The 22,729-nt window shown below is 43.1% G+C and overlaps 2 protein-coding genes across 3 annotated transcripts; one reads left to right on the top strand and one right to left on the bottom strand.

Annotated features, from left to right (window-relative positions):
- Nucleotides 1-220: 220 nt before the first annotated feature.
- On the bottom strand, nucleotides 221-8,830 carry dbh (dopamine beta-hydroxylase (dopamine beta-monooxygenase)). Its single transcript, XM_088280781.1, has 12 exons — nucleotides 8,453-8,830; nucleotides 7,614-7,760; nucleotides 7,081-7,338; nucleotides 5,777-5,953; nucleotides 3,951-4,053; nucleotides 2,794-2,960; nucleotides 2,326-2,469; nucleotides 1,906-1,944; nucleotides 1,675-1,734; nucleotides 1,442-1,569; nucleotides 1,208-1,367; nucleotides 221-851 (listed from the first exon to the last, which is right to left on the bottom strand). Exons 1-12 carry the CDS (start codon nucleotides 8,828-8,830, stop codon nucleotides 738-740), a joined length of 1,875 nt encoding a protein of 624 aa, XP_088136907.1. The 3' UTR covers nucleotides 221-737.
- On the top strand, nucleotides 5,363-22,449 carry fam163ba (family with sequence similarity 163 member B, genome duplicate a). Of its 2 annotated transcripts, XM_088280780.1 has the most exons (6): nucleotides 5,363-7,291; nucleotides 8,476-8,843; nucleotides 9,270-9,409; nucleotides 11,597-11,685; nucleotides 18,740-18,855; nucleotides 20,124-22,449. In XM_088280780.1, exons 5-6 carry the CDS (start codon nucleotides 18,763-18,765, stop codon nucleotides 20,583-20,585), a joined length of 555 nt encoding a protein of 184 aa, XP_088136906.1. In that variant the 5' UTR covers nucleotides 5,363-7,291; nucleotides 8,476-8,843; nucleotides 9,270-9,409; nucleotides 11,597-11,685; nucleotides 18,740-18,762; the 3' UTR covers nucleotides 20,586-22,449. The 2 variants fall into 2 exon arrangements, with proteins under 2 accessions (XP_088136906.1, XP_088136905.1); XM_088280779.1 differs by lacking the exon at nucleotides 9,270-9,409.
- The last annotated feature ends 280 nt before the right edge of the window (nucleotides 22,450-22,729 follow it).

The following is a 22,729-nucleotide window of genomic DNA, read 5'->3' as shown; positions in this document are numbered from 1 at the left end:
AGGAAATGGTGTGACTTTTTTTTTTTTTTTTTTTTAATGTTTAACCGAAGCAACCTGAGTGATCTCATTCTTGGGCCCCCTCAGGTGTTAAATAAAAAAAAAATGCTGTGCTTAAAACCCTGACAAAAAGATGGCTTCAAAATCCGCAGTAAGATGCACATTTTAACATTTAATTCGGTGATTCTTTTGAAAATCACTTCTTTAGATTCTCAGTGAGGGGAGCTTCTACATGCCTTCTTTTTTTTTAACTACAAGTTTTCTCGAATATTTTGCTCAAATTACAATTCATATGACCTCAAATCTCCACCATATTAATTTCCTAGTCATTATTTTTCATCTTACAGTCTAAACATGAATACAGTAAAGTGGACAGGTTGTCCTCAAATGTTCAATAATGACATAAAATATTTTCATGCTTTGCAAAACACGCTCGTGTTTTCTTATCATCTTATAAAAGGGACAAAAAAAAAAAGGGGAGCGAGACACACGACTCAAGTCAGGATTTCTGTTAAAAAAACAAACATTTCTAAATTTGTCTTCACAGTACTTTTGTTTTACCTGCATCAACACAGCACTTCAATCAACAAGACAGAAGCAGATCGTATAAATCGGAAGTCGTCAATCAAGCTGTGGAAAAACGACAATGGATGCAGAGTAACTTTGCGCCAGCCGTGGGGCTCTCTTCGCTCCTCCCTCGCCTCGGCTGAACGAGTCGTCAACCCTCTTCCCGGCTCGGCTCAGACTGGGGGTACATCCGGGCGGCTTGTGGGGTGCACTCGAAGCTCACAAGGGTAAGACGGCTTTTTGAGAGGCGACGTAACCGCCGGTAGAGTCTGTTTCTCCCAATCTCCCTGGAGAAAGAAGCAAATGTTGAGAAAATACCAAAAGGAAGTTCCCGTTTTCTATAGCGCATGTCCTCGACCACTTGCTCATCAAGTCTTTGGAAAAAAATGCAACTATTGCTGCTTTTAATGTTTGAGGCTCCCACGTACAGTGCAATTTTTTTTCCCACAAGAAACATCGATGTAAAAAAAATAAAGTGCTTCATGAAGCTTCATTTTCCTATCACTAAACGCGGACCTCAATCGCGCTTTCGGAAATGACTAATTTAAATGTAAGCTTTTTGTACTAGTTTGCGCTGTTTGTTCCCAAATCCTCCGATTGTCCTTCTGAAGGATTCTTGTTTGAATTTTGCCATGAGACTCACAGGAAAGAGGCGTGCAGTGGATTGGTTGCAGTGCATGGAGATGGGCGCCGTGTTGTAAAGAGAGTCCAGCACTTGTGTGGAGAAGCCGTCCCACTGGAGTCCGGAATACTGCTGGGTCACTCCGTCGTCACCACATACGCACTGCTCCTTTCCTTGGAATCTGAAGACGATGACACCCTTGCGAGTCACAGGATAGCCAGGAAAGTACAAACACCTGCTGTGATTGCACACGACCTGTTCATGAAGCTGAAATATTTGTGGAGGTGATCCAGGTCCATGTGGCTCTTGCACAGCTCCAGCTGAGTACGAGGGTAGTAGTGGACGTAGTTGACGCACATTTCTTCCATGATGCCGAAACCACCCTACGCAAGCACAAATACGAAATTAGGCACTCAAGTTTTTTTTTTCCTCAATTACAATAATACAATGAAAAGATTGATTGATGGATGTTGTAAATGTCTACTCACCACCGTGGGCTTGTCCCGATCTTCGGTGTTATAAGTACACTTTGTGATGAGGACGTCACCCTGTCAGAAAAAAACAAAAAAAAACACACCTTTTGTTTTTTTACTATTATTTAAGACACCACAAAAGACAACATGAAAAATAAGAATTCTTTGTTCGGTATAATTATCACCTAGGTGCAAGGTCTATTCTATTTAATATCCAGGATCAATTCATGGTGTCTTCTTACTCACCGGTAAAACGTTCGCCATATTCCTCAGAACTCGAATCGTCTGAATGAAAAAAAATTAGCAACAAAGGAAAAAGTGTTGGTTAGCTTACTCGAGGCCAACATATTAGCAAAACGACACACCGTTGCAAAGTGTAATTTGCAAATACAAGCCTCCGCTAAACTACCAGAGGAGAAATCCATTTTTTTAATAAGGATTAATTGAGCGACTAATGAATGAGTGCACCTCATGGTGTTCATAAATTCAACGTCGAATGAGCGAGCGCTTCAAAACTAAATGTTATTTCGCACAAGGTTTCAGATGTGATGTTGACCTTAAGGAATCGTATTTCTATAATTCCATAGAATTCGCTCCAAAATGTGATGTCGCGAGCACCCCGTTGAACAAAACACCTCACGGAAGAGCGTCTTTGCGGTCACTCACCTGGTAGTGTGTGCTGAAGTGTTGGTCCTCCTGCACCACCTCCACCTCTTTGCCCCCCCGAACCAAGACAGTTCGCACCCCGCGGCCCGCCAAGTGCGTGTGCAGCTGAGACGCAAATATGAAGATGCCACCCCGAGGCAACGCCTTGGGGAAGCAGTAAAAAGTATCAAAATTCAAAAATAATAAATAAATAAAATAATGACTTGATTAAAATGATTTGGACATCAAATTAAACACGTCAAAAAATTTTTGAAAAAAAATTAATTAACTTGTTCAATACCATTGACGGTTAAATACGTCTTTTTTTTTTTTTATTAACTCGGCTTCTAGTGATTTAGCAATTAAATTATAACATACCGAATCTAAAAAAAAAAAAAAAGATGAGGCTAATATTTTTCTATGCACAGTTTGAACAATTCATTAAATGCCTAAAAGCATTGAGGTACTCGAACCAGATTTTGTCCTTACAGTGCGCGTACACTTGGACGTGCAGTAGCCGGTGAGGTCGAAGGCGCGTTGTTTCGGGGGGACGGCCATGATGGGGGTGTAGACCAGACCCAGCTCCATGATGCCGGCATGGTAGCGCCTCAGACTGGGCGTGTAATGCAACCTTATCCCCGATGAGTCACGTCTGCCTGCACGCAGCCACGTCGACGATCGTTAATGTGCTTTACGTGCGGTCCATTTCCTCCCTGTAACATATTCGCATGCTCGCGGGGCAGAATAATTTCAGCAGGATATTCATAAGCATTCATGAGTGAAGGAGTTAGGGCGCACGTTTATCTCTCGTAGCTTTGTTAGAGGACTTTAGAGATGTCATTGACTTGGGGCACAAAACACAATGTTTCCTTTTTAGGACTTTGGAAAATGAATGATAATGAACAGAAAAATGAAAATCGTCTTAAAATGGGGTTTGGAAATCCAGGAGAAAAAAAAAAAATCACCAAACAAGAAGAAGCCAGTTGCCTTTGCGGTTTACGGCTTGACGAGTTGAGTTGGTTCCAAGTATTTTGGCTAAGAGTGTGCTTCCACTTCCAAATCGACAAAATCATCAATTTTTGAGAAATTACAAAAAGTGAATTTCACACATTGTTGTTCTTGATCTTGTTTGGCAACTCATGATTAGGCTGAAACGGTAAGAAATTGAATTTGGCATTTAGTGTGAAGTGCGGCACGCAGAAATGAGTCTGCCGCGGTGCTGATTGACGTCGTCCTCCATGAGAAGACGCCAGTGTAATTATCTCCACTGTGCCGCGCTTTGTTTGTTTGTCTGTCTACCGCATTCAAATTCCACGCCAACGTTGTTGGTGGAAATTGATTGAGGGGGATGCTGAGGCAGCAAGAAAAAAAAAATTCACACGAGTACTGAATGTCCACATGTGCTGAATACGCTACAGCAAAGTGATGACGCCTAAAATATGAAAAAGATCAAATACATCAACGCGGAATTGAAGGTCGCATGAGGCGAACGCACGCTCAAGTCTGTCATGACGAGTGTGGCCAAGATGAAAAGCGTCATCTGGAAAATGGAAAATGAATTGCTCTGTTGGAAATTAGCCCGCAGCTTCTCAGGAACACTCTCCTGCTGCTCGTCCGTGCGCGGGAACGTGAACGTGCGTGTGTACCAGATATGAGGAGAGGGTTGTGGTAATGGACTTCCAGGCGAAGGAACTTTGAGGAAGCTGGCCCACCAATCGGGAGGCCTGCATCAGGAGGGTAGTAAAATGCCTAAGTGAAATAAAAATTGTTTGAGGCACATTTTCATGCAATGAGAACTTAAATAAGCCCGCGAGATATTTTCTCCAAATACTCTAACTGGAAATGCAATTTTTCAAGCGCTTAAAAGCGCGAGTGGTATTTCAGCAGTGCGCAAGATGGCTCTGTCCAGTTCTCCATGACGTTCCATAAACGAACAAGCCTTTGGGGTATCTACGTCGCAATCGTTGCGAAATCTTGATTCATCATTTAATCTTGCACCAGATGCAACCCCGCATGCCTTCTGCTGATCCAATTGAGGAGTGTTATTTTTATAGATTTCATAATGTCATTTTCCTTATCGGCTAAGCCAAAAATATTTGAAGACTTGCTGCGTACTCTGCACGCACACACACACACACGCACAACTTTGCGTTTACATTTGCAAGGTCGCATTTCTTGGCGTGGTGCTGCCGGGCAGAATTGAACAATGCTATTACGAGGTGATGAAAGAGGCCTGAATATTTCCCACCTAATATCGTCTTCACGGCAAACGCGGCATCCCGCTTGTTGTTGTTTGGCTGGCACATAATCCAATCAGAGAGCAGCCCGACCGGCGAGCACAGAAATATGGTGACAGGCTCCCTGTTCCCTTGTCCCCTTTTGTTTTATGTGACAACACACACACACACACACACACTGCTTGCCGGTCGGCTCAGCTGGCTGCTCTCTCGCTTCATTTTTTTGGGAATCAACTTCAGCTGCTATCTGTTACTTAAACTGGTCTCCTGGAGCAGTTTTCGACGATATAAAAGCCTCACACTATGAGAAAGTGGTTCATCAATGATGGCTTCTACTAAATTTCCTTAAATGTATGTGAAGCTAAAAAAAAATTTTTTAAATCTTCCGATGATACTTTTGGTCTCCCAGGACAAGTCCACATGAGAAGCGCAACCTCCGATGTAAATCAAATCTTAGGAGCGCTCACTACATCTTGCAACCTTTCGCCAGATTTCAATTTGCCAATTGTGACCCAAACAAGTCCAACAGCAAATTTAATGAGACTTCAGCAAATCTTAAGCAAAACTTCAGGTCGGTAAGGATCTAAATTTGGATTTGCAAACAAAATCAGAAGAAGAGTCAGAAGGCCCTCTATTGACATTGTACTCGATTGGAGAGCTCGACTCTCCACTGCAAATATAATAAATAATTTAACGAGATATATCAATTAAATTAATTCGAGATTAAATTATTAAATAAAAAAATAAACACGAAATTCAATAAATAAAACACATTATGTTGCAGTTCTGCAAGCAAACACATCATACGTTATGAATATGAATATATTAAACGTGCACCTGCTGTTGAGGTTTCAGTCCGTTTTTTTTTTCTCTTGGCAAGTGTGAAGCCATGCAAGCCTTCGTGTGTGACTGCGTACATGAGAAATTGTCTTCCCACATACCGACTGGCTGTGCACCCTTAATAGACTTTGTGCAGACACTTTCAGGCTTTCACATTATTTGCGTAGGAGTCGGTCTCCAACAAATACAGTCGAGGATGGCGCCCAAAAAAAAAAATCGAACTGAATTCCAAGTTCTCCTCCAATTAGACACTTCTTGTGTAAAGACAGCGCTTCTATTGTTGTCAGGATCACATTTGCTCGGATTATGCTTGATTAATAGTTTATCCCTATTTACCGTGAATGTATTGAAAGCATCACTGCATTAATGTGAAAAACATCCAAATTGTCCGATACCTCTGCACCCATGGCCCAGGCGGCCAGAACGTGGCGGCAGAAGTTGAGTTTTGATGGCACCATCGTGTTGTCGCAAGAGCCGCTGTACTGGGGAATGTCGCGGTCGTCCGGTGAGCATTCAAACACCTCAATGTGATGCACGATGGCCTCGTTTCCTGGCGTTATCACTGACTCATACTGCCGCCAAAAAGAAAGAAAATGTCATCTGAGGTAAGCAATGGAATAGCATTAACATTGTCGTGCAGTATAATACTCCTTTAGGCATTTTAACCGCAGGTAAAATCAGTCAAGTGTCCAAGGAAGTTAATCGCTATAACACTCATAGATTAAAACACTACATTGATACCTTCTCATTGGATTCATCGGTTCGCTAGTTGGTGGATTTACTCTTACAAGTGTTAAAAAAAAATTCATCCATCCATTATCTGTACCGCTTCCCCTCGCTAGGGTCGCGAATATCAACTTTTGCTAAGTGCTACTACACAGCTAGCTAGGTGGCTAGCTAGCTAGCTAGCTAGTAGCTACGCAACTGTTGTACAAGTTAACCTCTTTAATAAACATTAAAATTGTAAAATACTTTAATTTTGATAACAAGTGACAATGTGCAGTAACGCTAGCTTACTTACATTCTTAAGTGTTAAAATGAGCTAAACACTGCAAATTCTTCAACAGTAAAACATTCTACTTTAAATAATTAGATTAATAAAACTAACTCGTGTTTGCTTTAATTAAACAATTGTAAAAAAAATAAATAAATAGTAAATGGTCAGCGGAGTGGATTTATATAGCGCTTTACCTCCACAATATGGTGCCCAAAGCATTTAAATAAAATAACATAACCTGAAACATAACTACAAAACCACATTAAAACTACACAACTCTGTACTTTAGATAAGATTTCTACATGTATAGCAAGTAGCCAGCCATTCTGCAGCTAACTAAACGTTACTTTAATGCCACATACGTGTCGTCTGTTATTATTAATATTATGGTATTAAAAATCGGTTAACCACTATCATTATGGCTTGAAAAATAAAAACTTATTAACGTATTGTTCAGTATGGCACAACAGAAGTAGCAGTTACTTTACAGTCATCAAATTGTCAACGGTGTACTAAAGCATACTGTAGGTAAAGCAGACGGAATTATATTTGTGGTGTTTCTGCATTTGACTTGATGCATGCTTCTTCCTGCCAAGCATGACAGTCCATCTGTTGTTTGCTTCCTCCAGATGCTACCGAATAAAAAAGGCCGCACTAATTGCAGCTTGTGTACTCTCTCCACCCCTCAGCACCCCCTCGTACCATGACAATGTGATTCTCAGCCATGTTTTCGGCCAGCTTGTGGATGGAGCACCAGTAGGTGGTCTCCTGAGTGGGGATGACCACGTCGGGCGCCAACACGTCCAGCGTCTGCACGTCGGGGGGCAGCGCGGGGGCCGGCGTGTTGGGGCGCAGCATCAAGATGCGTTGAAGGCCCGTGTTGATGCGCGACAGGTTGAGCTGCTCCGGTGAGGCAAGTGGTTGATCCAAGAGGCCGTAAATGATGTGCACTGTTCCCTCCTAAGCCAGCCAAATGGGTTTTCAATTTAAGATAAAATGATAAATCAGAATGCTGGTTTTATTCTATATAAGAATTTTATAATTATATTGAGTAATTGAAAATTCTTGATTTGTCTCATATTTTATTGTTGAGAATACCTGTAATCAATTCTCTGTTCAACACCAAGTATTATTTTCCCACGAGAATGCAAATATTGTCATATTATTGTGCCATCGAAACAATTCCTTAGCTATTGGTCTAATTCAACTGGGGAACGGTTTTAGTATGTACGTACCTCAATGACGTAGTCTCTGGGGTCACAGGTGCTAAAGGGTCTCTTGAAGAGCAAGTAGAAGCCTCCGGACTTCCATTTGGCTTCGATCAGCTCATAGTCCTGTTGGCTGTCCAGCGTCACCTTGCCTTCGCTGTCGCTCCAAGCATCCTAAAAGGGAAACGACTTAAATAGCGCTGCCTCCGAGTTGCATTCACGAGCATGTTTCTCGCCTATACATTGTTACTTTGTGGCTCGGCTTCAAACTATTGCAGTTTGACTTCGCTATTTTATGATCATTTGCTCTGACAGCCGTCCTCTAAACGTGTCCGCGAGTTCACGGCGGTTGAGCGACGGCAGAGCGCCGGTGCTGATGGCTGCGCAGCGCCGTGCCGAGCCGGACGTTCTCCTCTTTTATTACACGGGTGTCATTTGTGCTCTGCGATGGCCTCCAGCGCGGAGGTCACGTATGTTTGGACCCAGCGAGCCATCGGCACACGCGTGCACCTTTTTTGCCATTGATTTGTCTCAAACTATTTCGCGGCGCCAGATGGAGGTCTGCGCTCGGCGCCAAGCGACCACAATCTGACACTTGCTGGCAGATAATAACAAGCAACGTGTCCGGTTTTTATGATTCCCACTGCAGGATTATTCATTTAATGCTCACCTTGTTTAAAATATTTCTACCGCTCAAAATTGGGAAAAAAAAAAAAAATCACACAGGCTCAAGTTCAGGAATTCACAAAGGCACTTGAATTCTAAAAGGAACATATCCTAAATAAAGTAAAGACAAATGTGTTCTATTATTTGCAATTTCTTGTAAAAATCTGAATTTTTTTTTTCTATGTCATCCATTGACTCACCCCGAAGTAACTTTTGCTTCCAGAGTCCCAAAGCAGCACCAGATCAGCGTGGGTGAGCTCCCCTCGCTCGGACATCCCCAGCACCACGCCGTGCTTCAGCTCGGCCACCTTCAGCTCCATAAAGACTTCCTGGTGGGCGTAGCTGACGTTCCAGGCCAGCTGGAGCCGACCGAGCGGGTCCAGCAGCACCCGGAAGGGCATCGGCAGCACCGGCGGCGAAAGGTTCGAGGGCTTGGAGTCGGGGCGGGCCAGCTCCACCACTGTGGCGTACGAAGGCGCCTGATAGGAGGCCACGAGGATGACCATGAGGGCGGCCAGGGCGGTCAAGTACATGACGGTGATGTCTTGGAGGCGGAATTCTTTGCTCAGGATCCTCATGGCCAAAATACGTGTGAGTTTATTTTGTCAGATTTATTCTAAAATATATGAGACGTCACTTGGAAAAATGTCCTCGCCGGTCAGGAAAGCGCAACAGCGTCTCCAACTTACTGAGTCTCATTCCTCGCGTCGTCTTGTCCGCTCGTACCCAATCCGTGCTTTTTAAGAGACTCCTCCCTTCGCGATTTGTCTGTTTTGATGCAGTCTAATGCTATTATTCGTTGAGCGCAATTCAATTGTGTCCCAGAAGGCCCCCGGGTCAAACGCGATGGTGCACGTCTGCCATAGCCTAATTGCTCCAAAACCAACCATGGCTATTATCAATGACAATCATCAGCATGATGGCTGCGTCCTTCAAAAAAAAAAAAAAAAAAAATTGTATATATGACATAGCTCCTTTTCAAAGCAATCTGACCTTTTGACAATGTTATCGTTGCAGCAAGCATTGGAGGAGCCATAAACAACTTAATGCATTTGTGGCTTTCCTCAAGACACCTCCTCGGGCTGTGAACAACCTAATTGCGCTGCCAATTACGGCGGCCACACACAAGATGGACACGTTAAAGTTGCCTTTAAAAGGTTAGCGCACCCCCTGAGGGAGCTTGTGTGTTCATGCAACAGGTGACCATGTCCTCCATTTCTCATGAGCGTCCTGAGAGGAAGCAAACATAGCAGTCCGCTAAATTTCCATTGCACTGGGTAGAGGTCAAAATGTTGATTGTGCATAGTTGATCGCATCCAATCCAGGTTCTCTTATTTTCAAATGTCTTGAATACAGACGTGCACCTTTTTAAAATTGAATTTTGTGCATGATAATATTGAATTGTCTTTTCCTGGCCAAAGGGACGGAGTTTCAGTAAAACGACCAACCAAGGACATTGGAGATGTGGTTGAGATGGTTACGAGCCGCTAATCCAATGAAAATGTATCGTCCACGAGGTCCGAGTGCATTTCCTAGAACGTGGCCTTCGGCTGTCACGTGACCCGCTCCGTTTGTCACGTATGCATACTCGTCGGTCACGTTTGCGCTGATGTGTCAGCAAGCGCAAAAAAAAAGGCCAGACGTTACATTGTTGCCATTTTCATCACCGGGGGAGTTATGGGGGAAGGCGGGGGTGGGGATTCTTAGCAGATTTCGAACTCATCTGGAATCATAGCGGATATCAAGTTATGCACAGAGCGGTAGCGAGCTTGAATGATATAAAAGCCAATTTCAGCCCAACGCCACCAATCCAACGGTACTTTCTTCTCATATTCTTCTGATATTAAATAATTCAAAAGCATACACTCTCCAAGTGCACTAATCTCCATGTCTTTGAGGGTGAATAATGAATGCAATAAAAACTGGCTGGAGAAGGTGGATTGGGGGGGGCAAAGGAAATGGCGAGACAGTTGAGTATTGGCAAAGGGGGGGGGGCAGCTGAGGGTGATGTTTGTCGCACCCACAGCTGAATGTCTGATCGATGTTGTCGTGAGGAAGTGGGGGGGGTCAAAAAAGTGTGACACTTGCGTCATCCAAATGGAGTTGAAGGAAGATTTTGGTGACGTGATCGATTTTCGAGCTCATGCGAAGAGAAGACCAATGAACTAGTGTACAAAACTCTGGGCTCATCTTGACTCCAAAAGTAAATGAATATTGAGTTGAAGTTACATAAATCAGCTTCCGCAGTTCGGTGAAGACGTTCCCGAAAATTTCTTGGCGTTCGTCTGTGGCAGTTTTTTTTTCAGGGAAATTCTCATTTGTAGTGGTTGTAATTCCACGTCTGCATCGACCACAAGATGGCAGCACACTTTCTGTATTGAGTTTGAGACGGTTTCATTTTGAAAGAAGAACAAAAACATCTTTTGTGTGCCCTATATATATATATATATATCCTGTTATTTTCTCTAGTGCATGGTGCAGATTGCTCATTATGACATTTCATTCCATGCACCTTTCTTTCATTCATTTACTTTCCAGCCGCATCCTTCTAGTTACTCAGCATCCAACCATGCAGCGCCTGCAGACTCAAAAGGGACTTGTCCCCCCTTTTCTGTCTTACCCCCCCCTTCTCTCTCTCTCCCTCTCTCTCTCTCTCTCTCTGTCGCTCTCTCTCGCACTCGTCTCTCATATCCAATGTGAGGCTGTGACTAAAGCGCCATCTCCCAGGCTGCTCGCTCATTGAGGGCGCTCACTGGCTCCACCGCCGCATGTTTTCAGTCGGCTCCGCATGAATCGGCATGCATTTCTCTATTCTCTTGACATAAACGCCCCCCCCCTACAGAGTTTATTTTTGCTCATGAAGGGCTGCATGAGAGATAAATAGATTACTGAGCCTCTGCTTTGATTGGTTGTGGACGAGCCGGAATCAAGGAACCGAGCAGGACTTCCTCGGACTGTGTTTTTTTTTTTTTTTTCTTGGCGGGGGGGCGGATAATTATTATTTTTTTTCATTTTGGGATGGAGGTGTGGAGTTTTGCTGTCAGGCTGTCTCCTCCTCCATCACATATGCCGCTGAGACTGAGGGGGGTAGTTGCGTAGGAGGCTTTAATTTGCTCCATCAGCCTCTCCTGCTCCTCCTTCTCCAAAAAAAACAACAACCGGCGCTGTGAATGGAAGTCTCTGAGCAACACTCTGTGATTGTTTTTGGTTTTTATTTTATTTTTTTTGCGCTTGCATTCAACAGTTTTGCTTGAACACGTTTGTATGAGGAGATTCTAGAGACTAATACCTTCTTTTCTTTTAAATCCTCATCCTGTAATTTCGTGACTGGGGTCGACCTCAAGACTTTCCATCCAGCAAAGATCAGGACCGGCTATCCAATCAAGCGCCACTACCCTCCATGTGACCTGCGTGATTCATCTTATCTCTGAAGGTAAGGCAGAATTCTTTCACCTACTGACTTTGGATTTCTAATGAAAACATCCTGCATGTGATCGTTTCCTACATTATTTTACCCCAAAGTAAAGTTTGCAAGGCAGTGGCGCGTCCAATTTCAGAACTACGGACAGCACCACTGCCTCCTTCAAGCCATTATGGACGACATCTGCTTTTCATCTCCCGGTACACTCCTCACTTTATTGCATAATTGGTTCCAGTCCGGCTACACAATATTGGGTAGCGTGCCAATATGTGCCGTCGGACGTGGAGACGAGCACAAAGGCAACAAAGATGAGAGCGGGGGAAGGTGAGCAAGAGTTGCCACAAAAGAGTATGACTTGCGTGTCGCTGCTTCTGTAGACAACTGGTAGCCATTCTCTCTTCTTTTTTTTTCACCAAAAAAGCCAACACTGTTGAAATGGTCGGCGGTGCTACTCATCGTCTGGTATTTTGAACCGATACGTTGTGCAGCAAGGTGGATTTGAGCGCCATTTTTGGGATGTTCATGTTGGAAACTTTTGTCAAGTTGTTCGCTAGGTTAGGCACACACACAGAAACTGTCGCTGAGTTGGAATCGATCTCACGCTCCTCGCGCACGAGTCAGGCGAGTAGACCACCACCATACCATTAGTCACCCATAAAAACAACTAAATAAGCAAAACAAAAATAATAAATAACATTTTACATATAGAGAAGTAATCATAATTAGAGTGTCTTTGTCAATTAAAATCATAAATGAGCTTTCAGGTTTGATTTAAAATGCATTTATTTTGGTTTTGATGTAGATCCGTTGGTACAGCAGAATAAAGTGCAGTTGTTTTGTTTTTTTTCAATTGTACGTCCTTATATATAGATATTTAAAAAAAAAAAAAAAAATCAATGAAGACTTAACAAAAAGTAAACATTTTTTATAAGATAAAAACGAGCAAATGTGCTCTAAAAAGTCATAACTAATTTAATATATAAAAAAAAAAACAAAGATCAAAACAAAATAAAAAATTAACCATACAGAAAAATCTAAAGAAATGTAACCTTGGTTGTTATCCCAAAAGCAGACTAAATAGATGCATGTAGAAGAGCAAAAATTGTCACACAATAATTGAATATTTTCTTTTGTTCTTTTTCTTTCTCTCTCATTTGTTGCGTATAAGTGCGTATAAAAACAACTATTTGTTTAAACGCACCATGAAAATACTTTAGAAATTGCTCCAAAACATGTGATTGCACTTTGTTCTGTCAGCTTCCAGTCAATTGAACCAAGAAGCAAATTTTCATGAGGTAATTGTTAATATTAATGTAGAGGTTTTTAAAAATCTTAAAATTGACCAAACGTAGTGTTTTGCGTAATATTTGTCTTGACACGAACGTGTAGCTGATATCACATTGTGCCTCCAGCTTTGTTAAACGGTAGCTTCTAGCAAAGCAGGTAACATTTTTGGGAACCAAAATTCCGAATGGACGCTGCATGCATCACTATGAGGAGATAGAAGCATGAATAATGACATTCATGACAAATCGACAAGAAAAAAAAATGGCTATTATTCTCAATAATAATTTTAAGAATTTTTTCATGTATATATTTATTATCTGGTATAATTTTGTGTACACGTTTAAATGTACTGGTATTAATAGTAAATAATATAATTTATATTATTGTACTGCTCCCCGATAAAATCGTTTTTTCTTTTGAATCCGATTAAAAAAAAAAGACAAATCCGTTTTCTAGGACCGAATTACCAAGGGTTTTTAAAAAATGTCAAACAACCCACCCGCTCATTGTGCCTTTGAAGAGGGCCTCTAGGAACGGAGGAAAAGGCGGGCCTTAGGTTCCCATGGCGATGTGCACCAGTGACCCTCTGAATAACCTTGGCCCCCATGGACATCAGTCATACTCCCCCCACAGAGCGTGACTGTGTGTTTTTACTGCCGATGTTTCAGCACGAGACCCTCGGCCATTAGAAGAGATGGTGAGATGAAGGACGAGGAGGAGGAGGAAGACGATTGGAGATATCAAAAGAGCTTGATGAAAAAACATGAGGAAAGGTGCAGTGAGAGGAAGAGAAGCGCATACGAAATATGGATGTAGGGGGGGGGGGGATGGGGGGGGTCATCGGTCGTATAAAAGCACGGAGGTAAATGCAATTACATGTCCACTTGAGTGCTCACACAGCAGCCTTAATTACCTTTAAAATGCACCACAGGGAGCGAGCATCGTTGCACAGCCACTGTGGACCACAAAAAGAAGGGGAAGGATGTGATCATGTTAAACAGTCGCCACCCTGCTACTCCCTTCCTCCAAAGCCCCCCCCCAACCCTCCTCCTCCACTCGGCTCCACCCTGCCATGCTCTCTGATGGAGTGTCCTCATGCGCCAGCCGCTGGTCAGCTGACCTCATCCCACTGAGTGATGGGGGGGGGGGGTAACAGGAAGTAGTGGGGGAGAAGCCGCCGCATTACATTAGAGCTACATACAGAATACGGTGGTTCATCATTAGCAATCGTGCAGATTTTTTCAATTCGATTTTACAGTATCCAGGCAAGTTCAAATGTGGTACTGCAACATGGCGTCAATTACTGAAGTCTGCTGACACAAATGCGGAATTACACAAGAGGCAGGCAAAATCGTGTGGATCGGTCATGATACATAATCCATCTGCTTTAAAATCACGTTACTGCTGAAAACGCGCTCGTTTAAATATGCCTCTCTTTATTTCAGCTTGAATTGTCCAGAGCAAATTTTTCCATGCTCGATAAGTTGCTTCAAGTGCAAAATAGGCTCAAACTTTGGAGTGCAAAGCGCCCACTCAAGTAACAGAGGCTATGCTAAGTCAACCAGTCGCCATAGCAACAAAAGCTCTACTTTTCCTTCCACTGAACTGTATATATTTGTCAAGGATGCTTAAACGTTCATCTTTTCGGCACTTTTGTGTTTTCTTTATGTTGCACGAAACCTAATCGAAGTTAGCCAATCACGTATCATTTTACGCCTCTCTCTTTTTTTTTTTTTAAATGTTGCACGTCACTTTGAATTCTAAAACATAATACAGTGCAACGTCGGCTTGTTAGTACGTGGGTACATGTTTTCCCATGAAAGTATATGCAAAAAAAAATATTGGGACACCCACTCATCACACACAGGTTTTTTTTTTTGATGCTTTGGTCAAAATACGACAAAGATTCAAAAATTCTAGCAGACTTAACACACCCTATTTTTTGGCTCGCTGAAATCAGACTGATTTTGTCTCATGCAAGCATGGCTAGTGTCCTCTCACTTTTCTCCGTTTCACTATTTGGATACACGCAATCAAAAAAAAAAAATACATCTTTGACCTTGTCGCATGTATCCTTCCCCTGCCTGTGCGTGGGTCTGGTTTCTGTCAGTAGCAAACAAATGTGACCAGATGACATTTTAGTTGTGATCAAAACAAAGTAGTTTCACTGATTTCTTATGTGCGGGGAAAAAAAAGCAGTGCTCAGGTTGCAGAGCGATGGTGGTCATGGTGACAAGAAATGACGTTGTGTGACTTGCGGCACGGAGAAGCGCGGCCGCGTGATGTCTATTGCGTCCAGCGTGTTATACTCTTGATTATAAAAGAGATGATGTAAGAAATGAGCCACCGCTGCACATCTGGCCAGTCACTGAGCGCGAAGGCATTGTTGAGAGCGCTTTGTGCCGATGTTGAAATGGATACCAGTTCATCACACAGGCTGCTCCACTCTTTAATTATTCCGTTTGATTTTCGGTCCGTCGTCAACAGGCTTTGAAAATCTTTTGTTGGTAAATATAATACCGAGCACGGTGCCACATTTATTGGAAGTGTTGCATCATCAGGTGGTTTGCACGTCTGACGGGCGCTTCAGTTGACGGGTTGGAATCTCAGCTGAGGCCTTCCTGAGTGCAGTTTGCATGTTTTGCTTGTGCTTGCGCTGGTTCCTCCCGCATGGTGAAGCCGCCACCGCGTCATCGCTAGCTTGTTATGTGATGCTAACGAAAGGATGTCACAAAAGTGTAAAAAAAAATAAATAAATAATCATCATAAGTTAACTCATTGACTGCCATTGACGGCTAAAGACGTCCAAAATCCATTTTTTACTTGGCTGGTAGTGAGTGGGTTAATCACTGTTAATATTAAGACAAACTCTAAAACAGTCACTCCTCAAGTTGCAGAACTATGAAATGGAGTTCTCCGACACAAACTGCATAAAAGAGCGCCAAAGTATTTTGTTTCCAAGCTATGTTCATCGCTTTGAGTTGGTTCACACGCACCTTCGCGTTGCCGCTGCATTTTCTTCTCCGTAGCACAGGCATTGTCTTTCGTTGCTCAGTCGCTGTTGTTGAAAGTCATGTTGAAACACATGCCTCACTCCGTTCTGTATTCTTTGCACAGCGCAGGTGACAGAATGTAATTACAGGCAATTATTTTCCGATGACTGCAAAGAGAGAGGTCGTTTGTTGCCAGCGCTCACATTGTGCATTTATTTGCTGCACGAGTAGCGATATGAGAATTGATCGATTCATTACAGTTTTGGATGAATCGAGTGCCGTACTTTAAATAGTCCGTTTCCTCTCGTTTCAGTCTCTTTAGGATTTGCGATCGTGCCCGTACGGAGATGATTTCCAAGTGTTGGTATGTGCCCATTATGGCGCCCGAGCTGACTGCAGAGCTGCAAACGAGACGATGTCAAATGTGAAATGTGACACCCGGCCGGGCCGAATCAGGCGATGCTGCAGTCGTGCGGACAGGACATTGCATTCTGTCACGGCTCAGAGGTGGCCCGATTGTCTGGTTGGCTCCTTACGAGCTCCAAAGCGACCGATGCACGCTGACTCCGTTTTTCTTTCTTGACGTTATTTCCGTCACGTTTGAATGCAAATCACTCGATTCCATTCGGTCAGCGGCTGCCAGTTGGTCACAAGTTTGCCCTTCGCCATTGACGATGCTGATATTTTCAGTCACCTTATGAGACCAATGCGGCCATTTCCTCTGGGCTGAAGGCTATGAAATTTGCCATGCATTCGTTGCCATGACAACCAGAGGCGTCTGATCAGTGGACTAGTGTGGCTTCTCCTTGCAAGAAGAGTGTCGAGTGGGAAAAAAAAAAGACAATAACAAGCTTTTGACTTGGGGGCTGCTCCCCTGAAGATAATTTCAATCTGTGCATCCAACAAAACTCATTGCAGCTCTGCTTACCTTTTAGCTTTTACACCAAGGCATGAGTGTTGTGTGTGTGTGTGTGTGGTTCTTTTTGAACGCTGGTGTTTCAAACAATGTCATCTGTGAGATGACTCTGGATATTTGCTGAGCTGAGCCCATCATGTCATGAGCAGAGAAACTAAGCATGTTGGGAGTTTTCTAAAGTGGGCATTGAATGAAGAAACTGGCCTCGCTCGCAGTGCTAAATTTATTCCCCCGACGTTTGATTAGTAAGCCTGAATGATTACTTGTCAGTCAAGGACAATAATGTTGATGATGGACACTTTGCTTTTCTCTTCTAAAAAGTCACAGATAGAAAGTAGAGCAGAGTGGCGCAAGTTACTCACAAAGCGAACACACACACACACACGCGTGCGTGCGTGTGTGTTGACAGCCTAAACTTGTAACCGTGCCAGTCTCATTGTTCACCACCTCGCAAGTGTTCCCAACCCGCCGCGGCCCGAGAGCCTGTCAGCGGCCATTATTTCCAGCAAGCCCTCCGCTGTGATCTCTGCCATGCTCCATCAAAGTGTGGCGCTTTATTCCCGTGTTGTTGTCTGAGTGCGTTAGCGGCGACGGAGCATTGCCGCTAACCTCGTGTCACCGTGGCCAACTAACACCAGCCAAAGTGGAGCAATTACACGGGGTGTGGTGTGTATGCACTTGAATAACGAACATTGCGTTAACACGCTGATCAGGTGAAGGCGGCCGCAAGAGACATTGCCAGCCTGCTCGCACGATGACTAATCGCCATATGCTTGTGTTGACGCTTTGGAAGTGTATAATGTGTATGTCGTTTGAGAAATTACGCGTGAATGTGGGCACCAATTAGAAAAGGGATAAAGGTTGGAAACTAACGCCGCACTAACGACTCAATAATGCGTCGCAATATGCGAGCAGTAGTAATTTTATCTATTAGATTTTATTTTCCCTTGAAATTTGCATCGATAAGTGCTACTTCCGGTCCAAGTTGTGTGCTTTTATTTTGAAGGCGAACTTCCTGTTTAGTACAGTTCACACGTAAGGTAACGTAACAAATAGTACGGCCAAGAGATTTCTAGAATATTCCATTCCTAATTATTGTGAGAAACCATTTACGTGAACAATGTTTTCACATAAATGAAATATGAAGGCTGCCGCGGACAAATATTTTTTGAATTGATTATCGTATCGATTATTCCTTCGATTACCTGGGAAATCGCAAAGCTCCTTGTTTTTGGGCCAACCAGTTTTTGGAGTTGATTTATTTCTCCAGTCCAAATAGTAACATGATTATATGTAATTTGAGCAAATTGTTATTTAAAGGAAGTATGTATCAATTTAGCCACAAGGTGGCACTCATCAGCAGCCAAGAAAAAAAGTCGTTTTAAGAAACCTAAGTGGGAAAAAAACTTTGATTAAAAAAATGAGACCTACAGCATTTTCTGTCAATTTTTGTCCTCAGCGATACTTAAAGTTGAATTAGTGAAAATAATGTTTATTTATTGACGTCTTCTTTTCATGACATAATCACACAGTTTTTGCCTTTCGTCCGTATCCCAACTCTCTCCTTCTCTTTCTCGTCTTTTTCCAATCTGCTCTTTGTTTCTGCATGATCATCTCGATGGCTTGTCGTCCAACATTCACAAACAACTTTCATTTTTCCCTCCGCGCCCCGAACGCTTTCAAGTCAGAGCTGACGCAGCTGATTCTATTCCATTTATTTGCAACAGCTGGATAATTCAATAAACGGTGCTGAGGTGACACGCTGGCGTAATCGACTCTATTGTCAGCCTTCTGTGTGCTCATTATTGTCGCCCCGCTCTTTCCATCTTTTTTCCGTTTTTTTATTTTCTCTCCTCTTTGCTCCACGCAGGCAGTTGATGGAGAGCTTTTCGAATGACAGCCGGGACAGTGGTCATCACCGGTGGAATTCTTGCTACGGTCATATTACTCCTGATCATCGCAGTACTGTGCTACTGCCGGCTGCAGGTGGGTGTTCGGGTTTCGTATTGTTTTCTTATTTTTAGTTAAAGAAAAAAAGTTTAGCAACACTTCATGAAGAATGACACCAAAGGTTACCTTCATATTTTTTTAGCAAATTTCCCAATTTAGCAAAGTCATTTGCCAAATATGGCACGCACAACCCACGCATAAAAAAAATTACACCAGTGTTGTAAAAATATTAATTTAAGACTTTAACGAGATCTGATGTTCCCCGTGTCAACGTGCTCCTTGTCAACGAAAGATTTTTAATTAAAGTAAAAAATAAAATCATCGAGACGGGTCAAAGACGTTAAGTGGAAGTGGACGGGGTGACCCTCGAGAATAGAAGATTCATTTGTACTTGCCGGATTGTTTGAAGAGTGCGTGGACGGAAAAACTCACATCTGCACTCAGCAAAGTGTGTTTGCATAGTTTTCATTTCACGCCAAGCTCGCAAAGAAAGGAACATGCGCCGCGACTTACGTCAGCCATTCCGCTTCAGTGGCTTTCCCGTCCTCGCCTGCGGTAAATCATTCATGAGATTTTTTTTAATTTTTTTGCCAAATTCCCCCTTCGTTTGTCATTTTACATCAATCTCATTTCCCAGCGAGTAAGTCCTCTCTTTTTAACAATGTCTGATTTCAGATGAGACAAACCTCAGACTACTCATTCCCACTTGTGGGGATTAAAACTGCGCCTAAAAATGCCACAGACTTGCATAAGATCTCCACCGTCACGATTGTCTGAGCAGCAGCTTTAATTGAGTGAAAATGATATTCACCTTCGGATTTCGGGCATATTCCAATAGTTTTGATTTCCGGACAAATCCAAGCCATCTCTAGAATCAAATGATTTGGGGGTAAATCAACCCTCTCTTTGTCGATTCTGCCATTAGCTTTTCTCCACAAACGCTCCGATTTAGTCATTTGCTACACTGCCGACCTTTGACCTGTTCAAGTTTTTTTTTTGTTTTTTTTTTTTGAAGGGGGGCAGTATTGTCATTACTAAATTGACACCAATCCACGTGTGATACAAAAAGATTTAATGCATCTTACATTTTTTTATTGATTTCTTTTGGGTGATCTATTTTTAGAACAGGCCCGTGAGGCACTCCAGCCGGCACCATGGTGACACCTGATGTAAAGAGTCGCCTTTTTCTGTTCCTTTATTTCCTTCGGTGTCTTTTTGAACACCCCCCGCCCCTTTCCTGCGTGTACCTTAAATAGTCGACATTGATTGTTTGACCCCATCTACTCTCTGCGTCCCGTCTCCAGTATTACTGCTGCAAGAAGGAGGAGTCTGAGTCGGAGGAGGAGGAGCCAGATTTCGCCGTCACGTCGCGCCTGCCGCCGGTCCACTCCAACCACAACATTGTGGCGGCCACGGCCGCCGCCTCCTCCATCCCCAATGGCCCCGCCCTCTTCCCCACCCCGCCGCTGGCCCGCAAACTGACACGCTCGCAGACCTTCTGTCCGTCGTGCACCCACTACGAGCTGCCCTTCTACCTGCAGCCCGCCGCGCCACCGCCGCTCCACCACCAAGCTGACGCTCTGAGGAACGGCGGCGAGCGGATCAACTACCGCAGCATGCCGCCGCCCCCGCAGCCGCCGCAGCCGCCGGACATGGAACTGCCCGTGCCTGTCAACATTTCCAACTACCGCAAGCCGCACTTGGCCCGCTCGGTCACCATGAGGGAAATGTTCACTCGCAGCTGCAGCATCAGCACTGACGTTTAGCCGGCCGGGCCAAACGATGGACGTGTTCAACGTCCTCGTGACCCCTCTCGTCCAACTTGGCGTCATCCGATGTGGTCTGCTTTGGACGAGCGGCCGGCTCTCAGGACTCAGGATGTTCAGGTCAAGGAACTCACGTCAACACAACATTGAGTTTGTCACTTGAACGGTTGAAGTGTTCCACTTGTTCTATCACTTCTTGGCTCGATAACACTTTTGTAAAATATTACCAAATGTAATGGATATAGTCAGGCCTCTCTTCTCCGGGATGACATCACAGTCAGGGATTTTCTCTCTGCCATCGCTGCTACAAAAAGAAGCAAAATCTGATTCGGAACTGTGGGAAGGATCTGTGTGCTCCTCCATGCGCAGATTATGGAGATTATGAAACACAATTCAGCGCCTGTGGGACGGGGGTGCCTTGTTTTTTTTGCAGATAGATTTAACTTTGACTGTGATGTCGAAATGACATAAAGGGCTTGCAGAAGATCGAAATCCGCTATTTATTTTCCGCAAAATCTTTTCCGTTCGCTTCGTCGATGGCTGTCCGTCTGGCACTTATACGCTCACATGACCGTGAATGTATAATCCAATTTATTTCATCCTTCAACACGTTCGAAGGACCATTTATGGGTGCACAAAAGCTTATTTTGTGTATTTGGTCATTTAATAAGGAATCCTAGTTGGGCACAAAAAAAGTTTGTCGGGAATGGAACTATTTCTGATCGCTTATTCTAACTTTATGAATCAATTTGACTAACTTTATTGACAATGACAACATCCTGTAAAAATAGGCAGTACATTGCGCATAATTAAAAAAAGAAGAAAGTGCACATAGAAGTATTAATTCAGGCTCTTCAACCTGAAAGTTAATGCAGTGTAAAATTTAAGAGTTATAAACAAAAAGCATATTCCACTTTTAATTATTTAGGAAGGCAAAACTATGTAATCTAAGAAACAATGCAAAAAAATCTTTTTGGAAGAAAACTAGAAATCCTTCTAAATTCTCACGGGAACGTAGACATGCATTGGTTAGTTTTTTTGTTTTTTCAATCAGAAGCAATTATGCTGAAGATAATTTATTTCCAGGATGACGGCATGTACCGCTTTGGAGTTTTCTTGTAATCATGGATTATTCCTAAAAAAAAAAAAACTCCTCTCCCCTTTGCTGAAGCTCTTCCAGGCTTCTTCTTTGTGTTGTCTTTGATTTGTCGGTCCACGCTGAAGATTAATCAAGCTTTGAAGGCACTTCTCTAAATATTTAACAGGCCACTTTTTCTCCACTCCTAAAAAGTATCGGATGAAGGAGAATTCCGACTCCAGCGACCGACCGGCCTTGCTGGGGCGCTTCCGCTTGGACTCAGAAGCAGCAGCTTTTTGAATTTTGATGCTCTTCATGAATGGAATTAATTACTGCACTGGACATCCTTCCCTCCTCAAGTGGATGCTCTTGCACATCTTCTTTTTATGCTCGCTCTCTCTCTCTCTCTCTCTCTGTTAATCCTCTTACGGAGCAATCTTATTTATTTTTCCAACAGATCAAACTTGGAGTGATTGACGTGGAAACACGCAAACATTGCGACGCTTTCCTTGTCAATGAAGCGCCGAAAGGTTGCACAGGAAACTCGGTGCCATAACGAAGGAGACAAACTCTATTCTTCGAAGTATTATTGCGATGATTCCAGATGTGTATTCAAATGCGGTGTTGCTTTGACGTCAAAAGTATTTCAATGACTCTTGTTTATTTGATGAACCAGCCGTTTTGTTTTTCCAAAAGTACAACTGACACCTTTTATGTCCTTGTTACTAAATGGATAACTGGTTAACACGCACATTGTTAATAATAAAATGGTGTTAAAACATAAAATGTGAGTGCAAAAAAGTGCAACTAAACTTTCTCCAGTTTGGAGTTGTACCTTTTATTTATTTTATTTTTTTTTAATTTTCTTTGTTTTGTGGTTAAAGCTGCATCCGAAATCTTTTTGATGTCTGAATGGAGCCTGTTGTCAAAAATGTCCCCACCAAGCAAGTCTTCAAGTCTCGTCACACGCCTCCATCTGTCACAGTCTTCTGTGTTATGCTCTCTCTCGTTCATTAGATGTGACTCACTCGTCTAATAAGTGCATCTATTTCCTCTCGCGCTCCTT

Source organism: Idiotropiscis lumnitzeri, chromosome 18 (assembly GCF_059441095.1).
Source record: "Idiotropiscis lumnitzeri isolate Australia: NSW breed Sydney's pygmy pipehorse chromosome 18, RoL_Ilum_1.0, whole genome shotgun sequence".
NCBI classification, from domain to species: domain Eukaryota; kingdom Metazoa; phylum Chordata; class Actinopteri; order Syngnathiformes; family Syngnathidae; genus Idiotropiscis; species Idiotropiscis lumnitzeri.
This window is presented reverse-complemented; position numbering and strand designations above follow the sequence as displayed.